The 21,630-nt window shown below is 35.2% G+C and overlaps 1 protein-coding gene across 2 annotated transcripts; it reads right to left on the minus strand.

Annotated features, from left to right (window-relative positions):
- Positions 1–675: 675 nt before the first annotated feature.
- On the minus strand, positions 676–16,705 carry LOC121330977 (polypyrimidine tract-binding protein 2-like). Of its 2 annotated transcripts, none has more exons than XM_041278025.1 (15): positions 16,621–16,705; positions 15,179–15,209; positions 8,885–8,960; positions 8,445–8,617; positions 7,976–8,119; positions 6,892–7,056; positions 6,563–6,673; positions 6,238–6,418; positions 5,804–5,881; positions 5,331–5,449; positions 3,804–3,837; positions 3,245–3,337; positions 2,610–2,826; positions 2,454–2,531; positions 676–2,143 (listed from the first exon to the last, which is right to left on the minus strand). In XM_041278025.1, the coding sequence occupies exons 1-15, from the start codon at positions 16,626–16,628 to the stop codon at positions 2,014–2,016; spliced, it is 1,638 nt and encodes a 545-aa protein (XP_041133959.1). In that variant the 5' UTR covers positions 16,629–16,705; the 3' UTR covers positions 676–2,013. The 2 variants fall into 2 exon arrangements, with proteins under 2 accessions (XP_041133959.1, XP_041133958.1); XM_041278024.1 differs by having other exon boundaries at positions 6,226–6,418.
- Positions 16,706–21,630: the final 4,925 nt, after the last annotated feature.

Here is a 21,630-nt window from a genome sequence, read left to right on the forward strand (position 1 = left end):
GCATTCCCTGCCTCAAGATGGCTTCCCATGTACCTGCATGGACCTCTCAGAACTACATTTCTCATCATCCTCCTGCTCACATATGTAACTGAAATGGATCTACCAGTGAGCAGGACAATGGAAAATGTAGTTCTAAGCGGTGCGTGTGGGTACATGGGAAGCCATCTTGAGGCAGGGAATGCAATTTAAGTTTAAAAATGTGGTCAAAATGAAATAAAAAAATGAATACACACACATTACGTAAACAGTTCTAGCAGTACATGGGAAAATAACATAACAAAATAAAAGGTCCTTGTGCCCTTTAATACACCATAAAGAGCATTTTATGGAAGAATTTTGGAAGAAGTGTCTCTATAGCAGACAAAAGATAAAGGATGGATTTGCAGCAAAGAAGCATGAAACCCTCAAATAATGATAAGTAGAAACACCTAAAGACAGAACAGAGTTAAAAGTAAGGTCTGCCAGGCAGCAGAGTACCACACAGGGTGGGAAATACATTTCCAGCATTTATTTGTTTAATTGCATTTCTTTTTAACATTTCACCTGGTTCCAAAATACAAGTGAAAATAGGTATTTGTTTCCCACCCTGAGAAAGAACATGATATCAGAAGCATAGTGAGGTGAAATACAAGAGAAAAAAAGATAGTGAGAGAAAGGCAGCAGAGACAGAAAAGGTGAATATAGAGCTACAGAAGTGTTTATTGAGCATGCTACAGAGGTAAGCAGAGTACACAAGGCGAAATTAACACAATCATCAAACCTTCCAACTTGTTAGAAAATTATTTTTTTTTAATTGTGCCACTTTCAAATTATACTGAATTTTACATTTCTAAAAGATGTAAAAACTTAACTAATATAGAAAATATACATAAACCCCACCCCCCAACAGACCACAGTATTTTTTATTTTATTTTAAACTAAGTACATAGATGTGGGGGAACATACAAATTGGTCATTTAACAGCTGATCATCATAACGCTGGTATATTCTGAGCCATGTTTGTTACAAAGCCTGATTTTTGAAATACAAAATATTTCAAAAGGTTTATTAAAACTGAATAGTATAATGTAAGGTAAATTAAGACTAAAGGCACATAAACTTTGGTCCCACCAGGTTGTCAGCTTCAGAAAACTACTGCAGCTCACTTCTGTTAGCTTTTTATAATGCATGCAACAGTAGTTTCTCCAGAACTATCTATACCAGTCAGTACATGCTCAAAAGTCAACAGTCGTTTTTAACTGTAAGTACAAACTAAAAGATGGCAACATATAAATGCACATAAGCAATGCTGAAATACATCTACAAAAGTATATTTTAGTCATAAGCAACATTTATACCACATTTCTCAGCAGTGGTAGTGCAAACATGATAAAAAAAAAAAAAAAAAAAAAAAAAAAAAGGTTAGGATCTCAGTAATGTTCAGCTGGAGTTAAAGCTTTATCTTTGGTTGTACTGATAAAGCAGGCCAACAGCTAAAACAGAAATGTAAAATATGGTAGTTTAGCGAAGCAATACATTAACTACTTGGAAAGATTGGCAAAAAAAAAAAAAAAAAAAAAAAACAGCAGTTCTGTTAATAATGGTTACACTTTTGAGGAACATAACTTCACAATCTGTACAGGGACTTTTTTTTTTTTTTTTTTTTTTTTTTTTAAGAAATCCATTCCTACACTATCTGAACCAATGTGCCAAATTGTGATTTATAATAGTTTGTCTAAATGTATTACTAATACAATGCTGATACTATTTTGTCAAGTAAGGCACGTATCTTGTCAACTAATCTGATAATAAAATAAAAAAATAATAAGAATCTGGAATTTATAATAAATGGGGAAAAAATTTAAGATCAGTCCAATACTGCTGCCTTTTCTCTCACTCTCTCTTTTTCTCCAAAGGAATGACCGATAACTGAACTTAAAATGTCAAACTCTGGTCCCCAGTGTCCTGAAACAGTCAACAGGTATTGCCACACTAAACAGCATGAGCAGATTTTATAGCATTCTGTTATCATGCTCAAATGGTTGATTTGGAGAAGGAAACTCTCAGGTGGTGATTGTCTCCTAGATTGTAATTGTGAAGGTCAATCAAAGCTTGAATTGCTTCCTCAACAGTAGACATCTGAAGAAGTGCCATTTTGTGATCTCTGCAGAAATAAGGACTATGTTTAGAAACTGTGGTTACTTTAACCAAAACATGTTGCTTTAACATGTGCAGCGATCGAGCAACAAAACTTTAACATATGAAAAAACATTAAATTTTACTTCCCTGTTTACAATGAAATTCATTCGAAAAAATCCAGTAATTAATGTTTTACTTAAGTGCTTTGCAACAGATAGTGCTAAACTACATTAACAAAAAGGTGACCCTAGTTGTAATTACATTAAAAAAAAAAAAATATATATATATATATATATATATATATATATATATAAAATAAAAGGAAAAAAGCTTACTGGAAAAACTTGAAAGCTTTCACAGTGCCACCGGAGTTTTCAAACAGTGTTCTAAGATCTTCCTCTGTTATGGTTTGTCTGTAAGAGAAAAGGAAAACTTGAAGTACATCAGCTATAAGCAATTACAATTCCAAATCACATTTTTGCTGTGCTTACGGGATATTTGAGAGATGAAGAGTTGCAGAAGGTGGAAATATATTCTGAAAGTTCTTTGAACCAGGCTTTTTGAATCGATGTAATGGCGAGTTAGTGAAATCCTTTGTCAACCCTTGGTCATCAAGTCCCTCCCTTGGTAGCTGTACGGTTTGATGTTTCGACAAAGTCACTCGTATTATCTTTCCATACATCTTTTGACCATTCAGATGACTCATTGCTGAGAGAATGAAACAAGCAATCAAATTATTTTCAAATAGCACCAAAAATTACCATTTATTTCTGAATTTAGATTCCTCCACCCCCCACCCCCCACCCATTTAAAGCTGTTATTGAGTTGTGCAAATATATATTTCAACATCTCTGATAATCTCACTAGTTGATGATGTTTTATGGGACATCTCTGCAACAGAAGGGGGATTGCTGAGGCTCTTAATTTAGCATATCTGGGTTGCATTCAGTGAGTCAGTCCAGAAATGTCTTTGTTAAAAGTGCCAGTGGAAAAAAAGGTAAATGACATCACTAAAGTATAGCCTTGATCTTGTTTCCACCAATTATGGTTCCACAACATCTGCGTTGTTGCTTCGTTATATAAAGTCATATAAACAAAAAAACCTGCAACAAGGACAAAGTCTTACCAAGCTGAGCTTGATTCCCATCTGCCATTTGAATGAGTGCACTGTCTTTCTTATTGTACAGTATCTTCACGCGCTGAGCATCCCCATAAACACCTTTTTAGAGTGAGAAGCAGTTAGGAAATAATAATAATCCTCAATTTCACTACAGACTGACATAGACATCAATGAGAAAAGATAGAACATTCATCCAAATGAATACAAAAAAAATATCAAGATTTGAATAGAGACTGAAGAGAACACATTCTGATACACCCTCCAAAAAAGCTATGTGGAACGGTAAAATTAAAAGTACATGCAAAACAAATACAGCATGCATTAACTAAAAACTGTAGCTATGGAGAGAAGTTTAACAGCAAAAGGAAAATAAAATAAGGAGGGGAAGAGAGAGAGAGAGACAGACAAGAGAGAAAGAGAAAGAAGTAGCAAGATAATTACTACTAATCTACAAGCCAAAAAGCTAGCTATGAATAAGGTGAACAAATATTTAAAATCAATACTAAAAAATAAAATAAATAATAATAAAAATAAAAATAAAAGTATAGTGCTAACGATAACATACCGAAGAGGGTAAACAGACTTTGGGGCGTAACCATCTTTAGAAGGAGAGAAGAGCAAGCAGCATAAGACAGGAAGAGAGAACAGTCGAGGAAGAGCGGAGATGAACAGATCATCCATAACGAAGGGTGGTTTCCCGTAGAATGGTGAAGTGGTCATGGATCATGGTTCAAGGCAGTTAATTGGGGCAAGTTGGTCCGAGGAACATTTTGTTCAAGCACAAAGCATGAACAGAGGGTGGGGGGGGGGGGGGGGGGGGGGGGGGGGGTAATGAAAAGGGAATGGGGAAAACAAAAAGGACAAAGTAGGAAAAGGTAAGGGGTGAGAAAATAAGTTAAAGGATTGGAACAGGGAAGGGGAGGTGAAAATGCAGAATAAAAGGAGTAGGGGAACAAAAATAAAATATAGGTCAGTACATAGGAAATGCAGGAGTTTTGGTCAGAGAATGGCTGGTTTAATGTATTTTACAAGAAAAAAAGTGTCAAATGTAGTCACCCAAGACAAACATGGGTAAAGTACATTTAAATCAAAGAATTATAGAGCACAGCCTTAATGAGACAAAAAGGGCATGCAATAGAATTTAAAGACTATGTTTTATATGCTTAAGCGTTGCAGAGTATGAAATGCAGGCAAATCAACTGTTTTAGGTGGCGCTCTGGTTCAAACATTGCTAGCATGCAGGCGTACAGCTGAAACCACCTTGCAAAGTTAAGGTAACAAAACAAAGAGGAAACTGTTTAAAACCACAACGCCAATTTTTTTGGGTGACAAATCAATCAATTCCCAAAACAGTTATAGAAAAATCCCTACATTTCATATCAGCTTTCATAGCAAGAGAAAATAGTTCAGAGAGAGTGAGAAAGAGTCAGGACAGTAAACACAAAACAACTAGAGCTTAGAGAGAAGAGACCAAGAATTAAAGAGTTTCAATTTACAAGAAGGGAGTAAAGAAGGAGTTTAGAAGACCGTGACCAAAAATCTGCAAAAAAAATACTGAGAAGAAACTGAGAAGAGTGCCTCATCAAGTTCTTTTGGAGAACCTTGAAAGAAAAAGGTATTTACGTAAAGCAAGAGAGAGAGAGAGTTAACAAATGTGACATTGCAAGCACAAGAACCAAAACTTAAAATAATATTTAAAATAATTTAAATTATATTTAGCAAACAATGAACACTTGGGTCATATTACTTTATTACATTGTACAGTTTCTGGCATCAATGTAATGCTAATGTATTTACTATTTCCTAAACAACAAAATTTGAAAAAACAGTAAAAAGATGTTTTAACATTAAGGAATTAAACATCAAGTACTGCAAATGCATCTCTTAAACTGAAATAAGTTACAGCTACACAATCTGCAGCTAGTTTGAAAAATGTATTTATGTAAAAGTCTTATACTATATCAACCACAAACACTGTATATGAACAACACAAAGACAATGGTAAAAAATGCAACTTAATAAAGCACACAATGGTCAGCTCAGTCAACAGAATGAGAATGCGGACTGATCTGATTGAGTGTTGCTCACTGACCTCCTCATTAAGGTTGCTGACCAGGAGAACGCCACTGTTGGAATGAGAAACTCCAGACAGCGCCACTCGACCTGCGGCCGCCGCTGCTGCTGCTGCAGCACTCAAAGGACTGAGAGCTCCTGGAACAGTTGCAACAGGAATCTCTGGTTAGCAAAATGCACATAAGCTGTTCCTGGCAACCTAAGCACAAGCATTCTAAACTCAATGCTGTAAGTTTGTGTCTATATAGCCATAAAGGTATGTATACTCTTAATTATTGTGACCCAGTACATTGTTAAAAATATATAGGCACTTCTTGTTAAAACACTCAGATTAGACAATTTAGTGATATTAAGAATTTTCCCAGCCAAATTTGGCAGTCGCTTATGGGAAATTACTTGTAACAACTTCAAGAATGTCCTGTTTGTGAGCCATAAAACTGAACAAATTTACGGTGTGAAAATAATTCTAATCAAAATTATAAAATAACATACCTCCAGTCTGTCCAAAACCGAGTGAAGAAGAAAATGCTCCTCCACTAGAATAAGGCGACACCATTCCAGAAGGAGTACCTGAAAAAGAGGTGCATCTTACTCTTTTGACAAGAGGCCGATCAGCTACTGATAACTTAATTCTACCCTCAATAAATAAGGGAAAAGTACCATCTTAAACCTAAACAATAAAGTTTGTCTAATACACCTATTTCACTTGTCCTCTCTGGAACTCTTTCTAGTTTAGCAAGAGCTTTTCAATCAAGCATTTTTTTTTTTTTTTTTTTTTTTATCCACAGCAATGTAAAAATCTGTTTCAGAACAATAAAAGGGAAACCAGTGAAACTGTCGATCAAGATATTAAAGGACTTTAAAGACTTGAAAAGACAGAAGATTATTAAAACTTGGAACAAAGGTTCTTATACCTTGATTCTTACCAAGCAGAGACGAATCCTTCACAGAGGGGTCCATGGCTGGCTGCCCATCCCCAGCTGGCAGCTCTGGGCGAGTGTAGTCACGACTCTTGTCGTTGTTGTACTTCACATTCAAATTCACCAGTTTAGAAAAGTCAATACGCAGCGTGCAGCAAGCATTGTAAATGTTCTGACCATCCAGGGCCTTTAACAAAAAGGAACACCAAATATTAATCAGCATAACATTGAAAAACACATTTAAAAAAAAAAAAGTATCTATAAAATCACAAAACCCTACATCTGTGTTCTAATTGGCATGCTATAGTTTACTTTATTTTTTGTTACTCACCAGCTTGGCTTGCTGGGCATTCACTGGGTCACTGAACTGCAGCAAAGCTTGAAACTGGTTGTTCTTTGTGAATGTTATGATCTTCATGACAGTTCCAAACTTGGAAAAGATCTGGCAAGTCAAAGTTTTGTGATTACTCAACAGCTTACTGTACATGTCTTCTGCATGTGTATACCTATAACAAGATTTACTATTAGTTAAGATATCCACGCGAAAACAACACAGTCAGTAACAGAAATATTAAAATACTTCATTGACCTTTAAATGTCTTTCTTTGTGTCACTAGAATTGAAATAATGACAGTCAAACAGAACATGCAATTAGCTTACCTGCTGAAGGACATCTAGTGTAACAGGGTAGAACATGTTGTCAATAATGATTCTCAGCACTGGGCTCTGTGCTGGTGTCAATGCACACTCACTAACTGCTGTCCCAGATATGGGCGTACTTGCTGACTGAACAGCAGTCACAGCTTGAAGGACAGCCTGTGCACGCTACAATGAAAAAGTTAATAATGTTCAAGTGTTACTAAACAATTCATGTCAATGTCACAACATCTTGTGTGCATCCAAATGAAGCTCTTGCAGGAGTACAAGTAATGTGCTTTGTTGTACAACAGACTATAACCTGAAGACATTTTACATTTTGTAGATAAGTGTATAAAGCTGCTTTCACGTTTATTTTAGGTTGTTTCAAAGCAACTTTAAAAAATGACTTGACACGAGACTACAGGGTAGATGTAGTGATAGTACCAGAGAAAATGGCAACCCTAAATGAACACCTTTGCGGTCCTATGTTGGACCAGGTCCGACATTACAATTTTCCCTTTCTCATCATCAGATGTCAAGCACAGGTCTCTAGAGCCAAAAAAAAAAAAAAAAAAAAAACGTGGCAGATCTAAGCAATACAGAGCCCCTGCACCACAGACCTAACACAGAGGTTAAAAAAACAAACAAGATAGCTGCTTCTGCATCCAGCGCCCAAAGAATATCATGGACATTTTCAGAGCTTTTTGGGATGTTAATAAAATAATGACTTGGATCGCATTATTGCGGAGTTTGGTGATAAAACAAGTGATCAGGAGAAGATTTATCAGTATGCACTACTACGAAGAGGTATGTGATAAATAAAGCGAACAAGCAGTGGGGCTTCGCTGGAGATGCAGTACTGAGTGTCCTGTTGATATTTAAACCTGTTTTACTGTGAAAAAAAAAAACACTTTAACAACACGTGTAAAACAAACAGTGCGTGTGAAAATAAATTGGACCTGACGCTCCTGACAGGCGCTGAATAAATAGACCGCAAAGGGTTAAGACCAATGTCTCTTCAAACAGAACAAAACTACAAAAGCTTGGACATTAAAATATAACTGTAGAGATCTATTACTTTAACCTGATTAATATAACAGGTTACCTGATTGAGGGCACTGTCAGTCTTTAGTTCTTTGTGATTCGAATATTGGATGAACACAGGCACATTACGAACATGAGGCGTCACAGCAGTGTAATAATTAACCATGGTAATAGCTGCTTCTTCACTTCCAAGCTCTAAGAATGCCTGTTGGTAAAAATGAATACCCATAAACAAACATTCTACTTTTTTTCTGAACAATAAATATTTCAATTAAAATAAAATGGAGTGTCAAATTAGAACGTGTTGCTCTCTACTTAACCAGTAACAAAAACATGTTAAAGACTTCATAATGCAGATTTCCTGCAATTTAGTTTTGGGTAGTGGGAAGCATTTCTTCTGAACAGTATAGAAATATTTAAGTTTTAGGTGACAGGGTTTTCTGCAGGTACAAAAAAAATACAGCAGTAATTCTCTCATTAGGGGCACTTAGTGTGAGGTGTCACTGAGAAACAAGACACTAATTACATACCTGATTCTTTCCTTTTAGCATTAGAATATTGGTGACCTTCCCAAAAGGTAAGCCTAGGGCAATAACTTCCGTCTCTGAAACTTCATTGGGCATCTTCCTGATGTGAAGGACACGAGAGGGTGCACAATCCATCCTGTCTTCTACTCTTAGTTTCTTGTTATCATTGCCATTAGCTGTAAAGAAGATACCATTTTTTGAGAAGACCAAAATGTTTAACTCCAGTCATGTTACATATTTATAGAGGACAGAACCCCCCTTTTTTTTGCATGGGACTAGGGACACAACATCCTAGAACGGGATCTATTCACTTGATCTAAACAGCTGTGATCCAAACGCTGCCAACTTTGTTATGTTTTCTGAATTTATTAATAATGGAAAAATACATTTTTTGTAATAGTTTTCTTTTCATCACAAAAGAAACAAAAAACATAAATACCTACCAGTAACCACCATACCACTCATGCTAGAATTAGGGCTGTTGTATAGACTGCTAGACAATAGCTCATCCGATCCTCTCTGCAAAAAACACAGACAACACAACATGGAAATTCACTGAAAGATCAACACCAAATGCAATCCATGAGAACTAGAAAATCCAAACATTCAGCTCTCTCATCCTAATGGTTTGCAAGAAAAGTGCCCCAAAATCTGACTCATTTGACATTTAAAACAAGACTACACTGTAGTGCTGGGACGAACATGGAATTTTTATGTTCAGATATTCGTTTTCAAAACGTTATCAAAGCCATTATATGTAACATTGCATTAAAGTTGTAAAATATCCCAGAAGAAAGGCCTTACTTTAACCTTGTGAAATAACTACAAAAACACAGAAAGCAATACAGTAGTTAAATCTTGGGTGTATCTGAAGTAAAAACAAACTTTTTTTTCTTTTTTTTTTTTAAATAATTCCTGCCATTGTTGCATCTTCCCAATAAACAAAGAAGCCATAGACATGCTTTCATAAAGTAATAACATTGTTTTTTAGCTTGAGCACGTTAAATAAAATAAACGTGTTTTTGAAAAACTATATATATATTATTTTTATATATATATATATATATATATAATATATATATATATATATATATATATATATATATATATATATATATTTAATTTAGCAAAACTATTTTTATTTCCCCTTTTTTGCATTCAACTTGAGCTGGGATTGCATTATGAAAGAAAATGTAAACGCTGATTACTATACGAGTCATTTCTTTTGCACGTATGACCTGTAGTATACTGCATACAGAAGCAGACCCCGATTGACTTGCTTCTTATATTATACATTATAGCAGCGGTAAGAATCCAAGCATACAACTTTCATCTTCCAAAACAGACAGTTTTTATTTAGCAAATAGGTGAACAGCAACACTCACCAGCTCGTGGGGCTGATCAAAGTCGACAGTCAGAGCACACTAGGATAACATGCCCTCCACTGCTCTGCACCCGCCAATGGGGCGCCGGCAGGACACTCAACTCAAATCAGCCACAGCAACAAGCAAGAGGAAGCAAGCAGCAGCTCAAGCAGAGTAAATCCCGTTGCGTTCATTCAGGGCCTCCACGACAATATATACTATATATATATATATATATATATATATATATATATTATATATATATATTTACTTTCCTCTGAGGATATCTAAAATTGACATTCAACTTGTAATACCGAAAGGTCACAGTAAACCACGGTGATGAATAAATTAATATCTAAAGTAATCACACGGTCAAACCTAAACGAAACAATGATGTATGCGCATATATCAAAGTAGTGCAAAGTTCAGCAAGGGCGAGAATTCGGAACACAGGCACTACCATTGCCTTATTAAAAACAGGAATAACTGTAAGCTTAAGACTCCTATGTATGTAGCCAACTCTGCACCTTGTCATTAAAATGAATTAGTTCCCCCTCCTACCAAAATAGGAATAATATCAATGGATGGTAAGTGTTTTTTTATCTTGTGATAAACTGCGTCAAACTGATTAAAAAATGTCACAATAGCTAATATTTTTCTGGCTATGAAGCTTATTATAATCAAGATATCAAATGCTCTGAAGCATAATCACATTTTTCAACATTAAGCGCTGTGCACCACGGCAGGGCTCCAAGTTAGCATCAAAACACTTTTAGAAACCCACTAAATGCAGGAAGTACAGGATTTTGTCTTCACAGTAAGGGTATGATTTCCTCATCCTTGATGACTGGCTGACTGGTGAATTGTACATATAGCTAGAGAACCGCTTATCTAGTTATGAGAAAAACATCAAAACATTTTTAGAAACTCACTGAACGCAGGAAGTACAGGATTTTCTGGAATTGTTGCTTAAATATTCTTAAAGCTTTGTCAGACCATCCAAAGATTGTAATACATTCCAGAGTTACACAAAAATGTCCAAACATCCATATTTCTTCATAATTAGACAAGCGGTTCTCTACCTATATGTATAAATCATCTCCACTATCCCAGTTATCAGGGATGAGGTAATACTACCCTTACTGTGAAGACAAGTTCAAGCCAACACAGGGGGTCATTATCTGGCCGGTATCAGCAACCTTATATAGGCCTACTATACAATAATGGTGCAGTGCTTGTTTGTTTATTCATTTATTTATTTTTAAAAGCATAGCTATGCATATTTGGCATTTCTGTTCACCACCTCCACAACATAGGCAAACTTCAGTTCCTGAGCAAGCAGACAGATCAGTCAGTGTAAACAAGCAAAACAAACACACTGTCACTCAGGAATAAATGAAGTACCAGAACGTGTGCTCAGAAATAAAAAGTTTTAAAAATGAATGCCCTATTTCCCTATTTAGCGCTGGAATCTGTTACACAATTTTAATGAACCACATGCAGTGCTGAAGCAAACAAGTTCACACTGAAAACAAATATTTTCTCTATAGTCCATGCAACCTTCTCTTTATAAATAAAAACTAATTATACCAATGCTATGGTTCTTGCTTTCAGTATTTTGAAATAGTCTACCTTTGAAACGGTTACGATGAACTACAATTCTGAAAGGCAGTTGGTACTTTTTGCTCTGATTAGCTAATCTACATAAGTAGTTTATAGTTGGACTGTGACAGCTATCTTTAGGTCATTAATATTATACATAACAATAAAAGCCTAGAAACAGCACAATAGCTCTGTCTTTAAATAAATAGTGAAGGAATATTAACAAGGAGGCTTTTTAACAAACCATTAAATATATATATATATATATATATATTTTTTATTTAACAGCTTGTAAATAAAATGTTCATCAAGACAATGCCCAAAAAGGCTAAAAGACATTCTCGAGGGTATGGAAAATCAGGAGAGTGCCCTTTTTAGGTCCTTCAGCCAGCTAATCAAACAGTAGATACAATGCAGACCTTACATGATTAATGGCACGTAATGCAGTTATTTATTTTGGAACATGACAAGAGATTACAAACCGAAACAGTTAAGAGTCTTATATGAGCATCAGACATAACTGAATTAGCTTCCTTTCCTTTTTAATAATTTTCCATAGTGCATGCACTGTTGGCCGACAAGGCACCAGAATTCCATCTCAAAAACTATCAATACAAGAGCACAACTTTAACTATGTCACTGTGCTAATTAAACGCGTGCATGAGAGTGTGTGTGTGTGTGTGTACAGAGAGAGAAAGAAGGTTGTGCAAGATTTTCTGTTTGTGCGTTCCTGAAACTCACATTCCCAAAATTGTGCATCCCATCCATCAGCTACTAAACGATCAGCACATAAAGGCGGTCTATGTGCATTGTGGTACATTTTTATGAACATTTAAAATCTCTGCCTGATACTGAATACAGGCAAACTTGTTTATGCTAGTATACTGACAGCAGACCATTCCAATGACAATGAGACAGGATTCTAAGCAGTGTTTTCTTGGCTTCATGTACGTCTGTTCATCTTTTTCTGCATTCCAGCAATAGCAACAGCATCGGCGTATCTGTGTCTTTTAAGCAAAGATTCTTAAATCTGTACATCTATGTGTATATGCATTTTTTTGCTCAGTAGCTTTTCACACACACTACAGTACAGCTTGCCGTCTTGATAAACAAGCCACGGGTACTTCATCTCCCATTCAGAATTTTAAGAACATATTTTTTATTTGCGTTTTTCTGCATTACTACTGCTTGCAACTGCTTTGGTCACTGTAGCACAGTAGTCTCCGGCTAAGAGAAATCCCCTCGGGAAGCAAGCGAAGTGTTCTCGAAGACAGAGTTGACCACCAGACACAATGAATCAATAAATAAAAAAATATATTATATAAAATTAACTGAATAAATGTGTATGTTAATAAACTATGATAAAGTAACAAACTAACATTAATAAACTGTCAAACTAAATTGACAAATCACTCCTACACGGGTTAAAAAAATGCAGTAGCAATAAGATATGCACATTATTTAGCAAAATGGTGAAGCAACTCACCAAAATGGGAAACAGAAAATTGCTCACCGACTTGTGTGATTCAGGTCCCCCCCCCCTCGCTATAGGTGTCAACAAGGTGTTCTTTTAAGCGAAGTTCCTGTTCCTTTACCCGGAGCATTTACAATAGGAAAAATCACGTTCACCCAAAATGTGTTTCCTGCGGCGGTGTTCTCTTAGGAGGTGTTCCATGGAGATTACTGTACTTGTACAGTCAAAAGATGCTGACGGCTTAGCAAAAAAACTTCTGATTGATAAATGCTTCACTATATTGTCACAGACACTGGTCTTGCGGCAGAAACGTCAAAGTAAATATCGTTCTTTATACTGCTGCCCAAGCCAAATATGAGGCTTACTGCTGCCACCTGCAGTCCAATGGATTTATTTTGCATCTAGGATGTAAAATTTCGCGTTAATGCGACCTCTGCGTGTACGCGCGCACAAGTGTGTGTGTGTGTATATATATATATATATATATATATATATATATGTTTGAGAAAAAGGAAGACTGCTGTGTACCAAAATGATCAATTAGAAAAAAGAAAAGGATATTTTAGGTACTTAAGATAGAATGACTGATTACAAATTTGTAGTCAATTATTCTACCTTTTTAAGTACCTAAAATATCCTTTTCATTTTTCTTATATATCTGAATATTCTTTGCCATGCATTCAGATACAATAATCAGATGTTCATATTCACTATGCATTCAGCTACAATAATCAGTTGTTCGTATTCACTATACATGACAAAAACACCTTGCACTTATTTACCGTCTCACTAAATTTCTGCAACAGTTTTAAAAAAAAAGGCAAATGAAAAAGAGCTGTGTGATATGAGATTAATAGATATAAAAAAAAATAAAAAAAACAGCTCTTGAACTTCTATTTAAAAGTTTTAGGACAGCAAAAAGTAAACAAACCAGATTATGCACGCGTGCATAGTGATCTCTATGGAAAGCCATCTGGGAACAACAAGCGTTGTGCTGCTTTACACTGAGCCAAAATCTCATGGGATAGAAAAAGGCAAGCATGTCATTCTGAAATGCCTCACCTAAACAGCACCCAACTTCCTTAAAACGTTGTGTAGTGATTTTTATATAGACTGTATATATTTTGTTGTGACTTATGTGGAAAGTAATAAACCAGTACCAAAACTGAGTTTTTTCCACCGTTCAATTTACAACGCCATTTCCAAGTTTGTTTTATTCTAAGTGTATAAAGTTAAATTTCATTTTTTGTTTGCTTGTTCAGCTACACAATGGGACAAGTAAACCACATGTTATTACTTTACGAAAACATGCTGAAGGCAACTTTACTATGAAGAAATGGCAATGGCAAGGAATGAAAAAAGAACAGAAACAAAATGCATTGTCAATTATTTTGTAGTTAATTCACTGGGGTAAAGTAAGTCCTACACAACTTATTCTTTACTCCTGGGATATTTTTCTTTAACATGTTACATATTGTAAGGTCTTGCTGTAAAATAAAGGCGCACACACAGGGGCTATGGCCACGCCCTCTGTCTCTGTTACTATGCTATCTCTGCCTGCGTTCAGAGCAACATAATGGCTTTTACTACCTTAAAAAAAAAACAAAAAAAAATAACGAATATCTAAACAAATATTTTACTATTGCTTAAAGATTTGTTTATAAAAAATGCTCGCTTCTAAACAAATATTGTACTTTTAGAACACAAACCTGGGTTTGTGCATTATAAATATTTCATTCACCGTGTCTCCCGTATGTCTACAAACCCATCACCCCCGGGCTCTGTCCCTAAACATTAAATGACCTGATTTTGAAAATTTTACTAAGATAAGTCATGGGTTTGTCGTACCCAATATCGGAGTTATACTAGATATATATATATATATATATATATATATATATATATATATATATATATATATAAATATAAATATTCCCTGCATTCTGATTGGCTGAGCTAGAGGGATATAATTAAGTGATAGTTGACCTTGACTTCCACTTGTGCCTTCGCTTTCGGTTCTGGACGCACAACTCAGTTGTGGTAAACTGCCACACAGTCGACTCTTCAGATTATATCTGGGGGCTTCTAATTTTCATACTTTGTTCAAAAAGTCAGCATGTGTTAATTTATGGCTTGAGTGTGTTTTTACCAGTCTGACTCATTGGCAAGTGTAACGGTACCAGACACACATGCTGTCAACCAATTTCAATACTCCATATTGACCGAGATAATGTGTATCTGTATATTTTATTAGTCTTGCTCTCATTACATTTTAATACATATTTTAAGAAGCTTACCTTTACACCAACTGCAACATCAGTCACAATGCTGTAGGGTTAAATAAATAAATAAATAAATAAATGACATGTCAATATGCTGTACAAAAAAATACTGACCACATTCCTCGGGGTGAAACAGGGATTTTGCCATGTCCCAGCCATCAAATAACCCAGTTTTGTAAAACAGATCATCAGTATTTACTGTATTCATAAATCTGAATATAATGCTGTAATAAACTGTATTCTCAAAGTTAAGTGTATCCTACTGTAATGAACTGCACTGCCAGCTGTCCTTTGTTGTGTTCTTATGCACAGGCTAAATCACTGATGTTCAACATGATTTTTATTTCAACAATGCATTCATTTTCAACAACATCTGAGGACACGTTTCTTTTGCTGACATAAAGACTTTTGTATTTTCTTTTTTGGAGAGCAGACTTTGACAAGCAACACAGTTCCACCGCGTTTCAATGGGGCCCTGTTTACTGACTGCACAAGCCTGGCTTGATCTACCAAAAAAAAAAAAAAAAAAAAAAAAAAACAGGCCTAAATAGATCCATATGGCCTTAGCCTGCCGTTTGCTTTCACTCTCATAAACTTGAATTTCTAAATCACTATGGTTACGCGTTATTGTGCCCAAAATTTAGTCCTACCTTAAGTGTCTATATTCTAAAACATATTTGTAGATCCCACATTGTAAACCCCTAGTTTAACTTGAACTGGGTAGGTGGCTAGAACATTTGCATTTAGACTATGAGATCAACGTTGAAAAAAAGGAAAGCTGGACTCTAACTGAAAGAAACAACGTGCACTGATTAGTATAGACCCACGTCAATTATTTTTATTTTTGATTTATTCAGATATTTTGAAACACGACTAAACAACTTGTCATTTGCTTAAGATGTGTAGAAAAACGTAAACAAAGGCTTGCATTAGCTCTTCAGTTTTGGTTAGGTTATACATATCCTCAGTTAAAATAACAAACGGCTAAATACTTTGACATATGCAAATATTTTCTGTAATCATAACAAAATATCCTTTTACTGAAGTCATCAATCCCGCTTCTGTGTTCTTCCCAAAATGCTTTAGTTTACGAATAACTTTATAATAACGAATACAATTAAAACAATTCAAATAATGTCTCAGCTCAAAATACAAAAGAATCGTGAATAATGTATCGCATTTTAATACCGTAATTTAATACTCGCTAAATATGGGGAGACAATAATGAATTGCCACGTTAAAGCGACGAGATAAGACACACATTGCTACCCAGACCCTCTGCACTTCCTCCCGAGTCAAATTACACTAGAAAAAAAAAACTAGCTGGGTCATCTTATCTACATACTTTTACTGTTTAAAAACGCACAACAATAATGATATTTTTCATTCATTAACCAATTAAACATGTTGCATAAAACGACAACTGAAGTAATATTTATAAAGAAAGAGATACCTACCCGTCCATTGCCAGATTAACAAGCGCACCGTTATGAGCTACAGTACAGCAACTCTTTCAATAACACGCCAGACGACAAAATGGCGGCGAAAACTAGGACGGAAATGGCCGAACATGGTCGATTGGCTGACGGAAATAACCGAAAATGGTCGATTGGATGACGGAAATTAATCGGCTAGAAACAAAGAATTAACCCTGGCTGACGGAGAGTGTAGTATGTCCAACGCTACACCCCTCCAGATTTTACTGCACAGAATGTACTATTGAAACTGTATTCCAATCTTCAATGCATTATGCCTGGCCTGCCTGTAAAATCAAAATTTGTTTATGTTCTGTACAGTACCATAGATAGCCTAGGCTATTATTAGTAATAATAATAACTAGCAACTAGCAATAATAACTAGTAGCTACTCCTAATTAGATTTATTTTATTTTATTTTTTACTTAGTTTTAAGCAATCCACTAATTATGATGCTCTCAGCTTGGCAACTCAACGTAAACTAGGACTTATGCTGTTTGGGCCATTAACTTCAACTCTGCATTGTATTATTGTAAACCACCTCTGGCATTTTAAAATATTGGTAGGCTATGGCATGCCCTGCCCCCCAAAAAAATACAATTTTACCATCCATTTAATTTAATGCATAAGACCAAACCTATGAGCAGCATCAGAGCTTTATAGTGACACTACAGTACTTGTATCTCCATGTCTACTGCCTGTCAGCTCTGTGAGGTCTGCTCCTGGTGGCTGCTCTCCTACTCTCACTGGCTGCCGTGTGTCATTTCCCCCCTTTTGTCCATCATGTTGACAGACTGTCGACTTTGAAGATGGATGTGTTTTTGGCAGCATGTTGTGTGAGGGAATGTTTTTCTCCCATAAGGAAAAGAGAAGAACTGTATTTAAATCAAGTAACTGAAGCCAATTTTCAAAAGGGGATCTGAAAATGTTACAAAAACAGATTTTTTTTGCAAGAGCCAACAAGCATCTTGTTTTGGTCATTGAAAATTGAAAAAGTAGTTTCAGTCATAAAATGATAATTCTCTACTATGTCACTTGTCCAATATATGGTTTACACCACAAAATGTTTTCCAACATTTTTTTCTGAAGGGAGTGTGAATCTTAACCTCTTGAGAGTAAAATCCTGTTTTCAAGAGTAACCTTGACTTGTTTCATGCTAGTTGTTGCACAGAAACCGTCTTGTTTACATAAACAGCAACACAAAATGTGTGAATAAAAGTTTGCGAGTCAGTGTCTTGGACTGTGAGCTCGCCGTTTAAAGTCACTTTAATTTACAACAGTTATCAGCAAACATATCTCAAGACTAGCCCTGAGAAATAGAGACATTAGGGACAGGTTCATTTTTCAGATATTAATGGCTCAAAATTGAAAATGAACAAAAACATTGTTATAAAACACCTTACATTAGTTCAAGAAGAGCTGTACTAGCAACAAAAATGTAATGCTATAAAAGATGAGTGCTTACATGAACCTAAAAGGAAAGGCTGGTTCTTAGACGCTAATTTAAAGGATCTGAAGGAGTAGAAATATTTATAAAACACAGTCTGATGTAAACTGTTCATGTTGTCATAACACTGAGAGAGCTACATTGCAGTTGCCAATCATAAATGGTAGTTTTAACTTAAAATGAAGGTAATGAGGTTACCAGCACTTCAATTCTGAGTTTCTTATGCATATCTTTATTTTTGACAGACATACGTTATGCTCTTTCAACTTCTTTCCAGCAGAAGCCCCCTAGTGAAGTTCATTTATTTTAAGTTAAAAGACCTGGGACTTAATTAAAAATACATTTTCCCCCAAACACGCAATTGTATTTTCAATGCTGGCTTTGTTGAAATTAGCATTTTGAGCCTTAGGGTGAAAAGAAAGTAACAAACTGTCAACCACTCACCAAATCTCCACCTTTAATGCTTCATAAATAGCAGCTGGCACACTTTCAATTAATACAACAGCAACCAGGACATTGAGGGCTATTGATCTGTCTACCTGCAAACTGAAGAGATGGGCGACTGACGCACAACAATAAAATGACCACGAGCCACATCCAATTCATAATTACCTTGTTTTCTTGCTTCTGACAACTTTTTGATAGATTTAAATAGCACTTTGCTACAGGTTTCCTGCTGGTCATTTATAAAAACTTTACTAACCTGACAAGTACTATAATGCTTTGACTGAAAACAGCCAATTGATTAAAATGTGGGTTTCAAAATGGTAGTTCAGTAATTCAACTTTTTTTATTCCATTGAATGCAGCTGTAGGATGGTTCCGTTAGCTTTTGAATATTGTATGAAACTGACAGACCAGGAGGAGACATTTAAGTTTCCATTTTGAAATCTTAGTGAAAGCTGGATGCTGGCAGGCTTCAAAAATGACTGACTAATACATGAATATTTTTTAACATTAAAACGCAAATTTAGTGCAAAGATTTATGGTATTTGTGACTGTTCATTTACACAAGCCTCTTTTTTAATATGCAGCATTTCAAGAAATTGAATGAATAAGGTTGAGGTAATTATTTGTAAATTTAAATTACTGAGGGAGGAATTACTGAAGGGCCTTTTTAATGTGATGTATAAATGTATGACTATCGAATCGTAACATAACAAGGAAGCACTGCAGTTTATTAATATACAATATGTGCATTTTCATTTGGTCATTTGATCCAAGGAAAGCAGTCATGCTTGTATTATTAGAAGATGTACTGTGTACTGTATTATAACTTATATGTAAACCATACTATGCTAATCAGAGTGGTTATCTATACAGTCTGGAGTTTGCTCAGACCACATATTAGATGTGTCAAGTTTGATTAAACACCACACATTTCTTATATGATTCATATTGACTTCAACAACAGAGAGTAGTTACCTTTGCAATCAGGTACTGGAAATGATCCTGGGGTTTGTAATGACAGAAATCTGCTCTGTTTTATGCCCAACAAGCTTTGTGAAAGTGTTTCGGTGATGGGCCTTCTGTCTGGGATACATGAAAGGAACACATATGTTATTACTGTTGCATTTTGGGATCTCTAGGTTAGCTTCCTTTTGATTTCACAAGCAAGTTGCTGAGCACATTGCTCATGATACATTATGTTTTTCACGGAACACACTTTTGCAATTAGAACGTAAACAAAGTTAGAAATCACATTACTGTTTGAAGTAAATCAACTGTACAAAACAATCTGTACACATGTAAGATTTTCAAATTCAAATCAGGAAACTGATGTTAACAACCCCATTTCAAATACAGTAGTTCAGTTTCACACAGTTAATAGGACTCAGTATCTTTCAGTGACTGCAGTGAAGTATCTTTCACAGCGCAGTATATGAGCCTCCTATGAACTTGTTCTTTATATGTGGTCAACAGGCTCTTTTATACTGTGCTTCAGGGGCACACTGAATTAAAGGGTAACAGCCTGCATAGTGCAACATGGTCTGCTCAATTCCTGTCTGACAAATAGCTGTATTTAGGGGTAAGACAAGTCTATAGAAATATGTGCTGAATTGTATTGTATATAATACTTCTTCTATCAGAACTTTTTGGACATTTGGTTAAAACATGTATTGTACATTTAGAGCATGACTGTGTGTCTCACCAGCGACATTCTTTTTTTTTTTTTTAAAGAGACAAAGGAAACATCTGTCATGTATGAGAAACTGTCAAGGCTGCGTTCTTAGCTGGAAAGAAATTTTGTTGAAGTCAGTTTATATTTATTGATGTCAAACAGAGTTCATGTTAGATAAACTAAAGTTGTTTTAGTTGTAGCAATACTGAAGGAACAGAATATATCATATTGCCAGCTTGGCACTATAGTGAACTGTAAATAAAAAAGAGAAGTATTTAGTCATTTTCTATATACAAGTGTTTATATGACAGCTGGGACATATTGAACATTTTGGAAATATACTTACTGAATAGTGAAATAAGATACATGACAAATCAGTGTAATGCTTCTTTTTTTGTTTAAAGAGTTGCATGATAGCCTCGTATGTTAAAGCCAGGGTTTTCACATGATATAGTGGGTACTTACATTACACAGAGAGTGATGTATTGCCTGTGGTGAGAAAGAGGGTCCTGCACAAAGCACTCAGTGTAATAGCTCCCATAATGACAACATGATGCCTGCCATCTCTCTCCACAATAGAAATGGCACTGCTTGCCTGTGATTATAGACTCCAATTGATTTCCAATTTTCTGCACACATGTTATAACCATCTGGAGTCCTTGGTATCAGTACATTGGAATCAGTTCTGCAGTGTGCTGAATCAATGGCATACTACAGTAGATTTTCTCCATTCTATATTCAATTTGGCCTTCTATTTCAAAGGTCTTGACAGACATTTTCTTTTTAACAGTGTTTCTGGTCAGCCACCCAAGTGCCTGGTAAATCGAGAGCCTAGCTGAATTCTCTAGCTGTTATTTGTTCTGAAACAATATAATACATAAAAGCTGTTATATATCTACCTATACAATAAGACAAATTGTATAAAACATGATCTGATTATGTTTAATAATGCAAACCTAATTTTTTCTACACCTGTCCATGAATAGATTTGCCTTACAAATGACCAAAAACGTAATGGTCTATTTTTCTTGGCTACTCATCAGCTATAGTAAGGTATAGACATAAAAAAAAGAGTGAAAAAATAGCAAAGTGAAAACTAATCAATATAGGCTTACAATCACTATATAATATATATATATATATAGTTGATATTATATATATATATATATATATAATATATATATATATATATATATATATATACATATATAATGTTTAATTAAAGTCGATATTTATGTGGAAATGCTAGATATATTAAAAAACACCTTTGTTATAGTAGGGTCTTTGCCTAAAAAGACCTTGAAACTGTGATGTAAGATAATCTAAAAGCATGGCTTGCAAACAGAAATTTCTTTAACAGTGTAGATAGAGAGATAATAGATATCATGTTTTAAAATGGAAATAAGTGTTTGTTTAAACTTGTG

This window comes from Polyodon spathula, chromosome 18, assembly GCF_017654505.1.
Source record: "Polyodon spathula isolate WHYD16114869_AA chromosome 18, ASM1765450v1, whole genome shotgun sequence".
Lineage (NCBI taxonomy): Eukaryota > Metazoa > Chordata > Actinopteri > Acipenseriformes > Polyodontidae > Polyodon > Polyodon spathula.

What these genes read in the sequence shown, in the direction of transcription:
- LOC121330977 (XM_041278024.1), bottom strand. An exon ending in CGGTTTTGGACAGACTGGAG is followed by an intron (nt 5,450 to 5,803) that starts GTATGTTATTTT and finishes CAACTGTTCCAG; the next exon opens with GAGCTCTCAGTCCTTTGAGT. An exon ending in CTTCATCTCTCAAATATCCC is followed by an intron (nt 2,532 to 2,609) that starts GTAAGCACAGCA and finishes TTTCTCTTACAG; the next exon opens with ACAAACCATAACAGAGGAAG.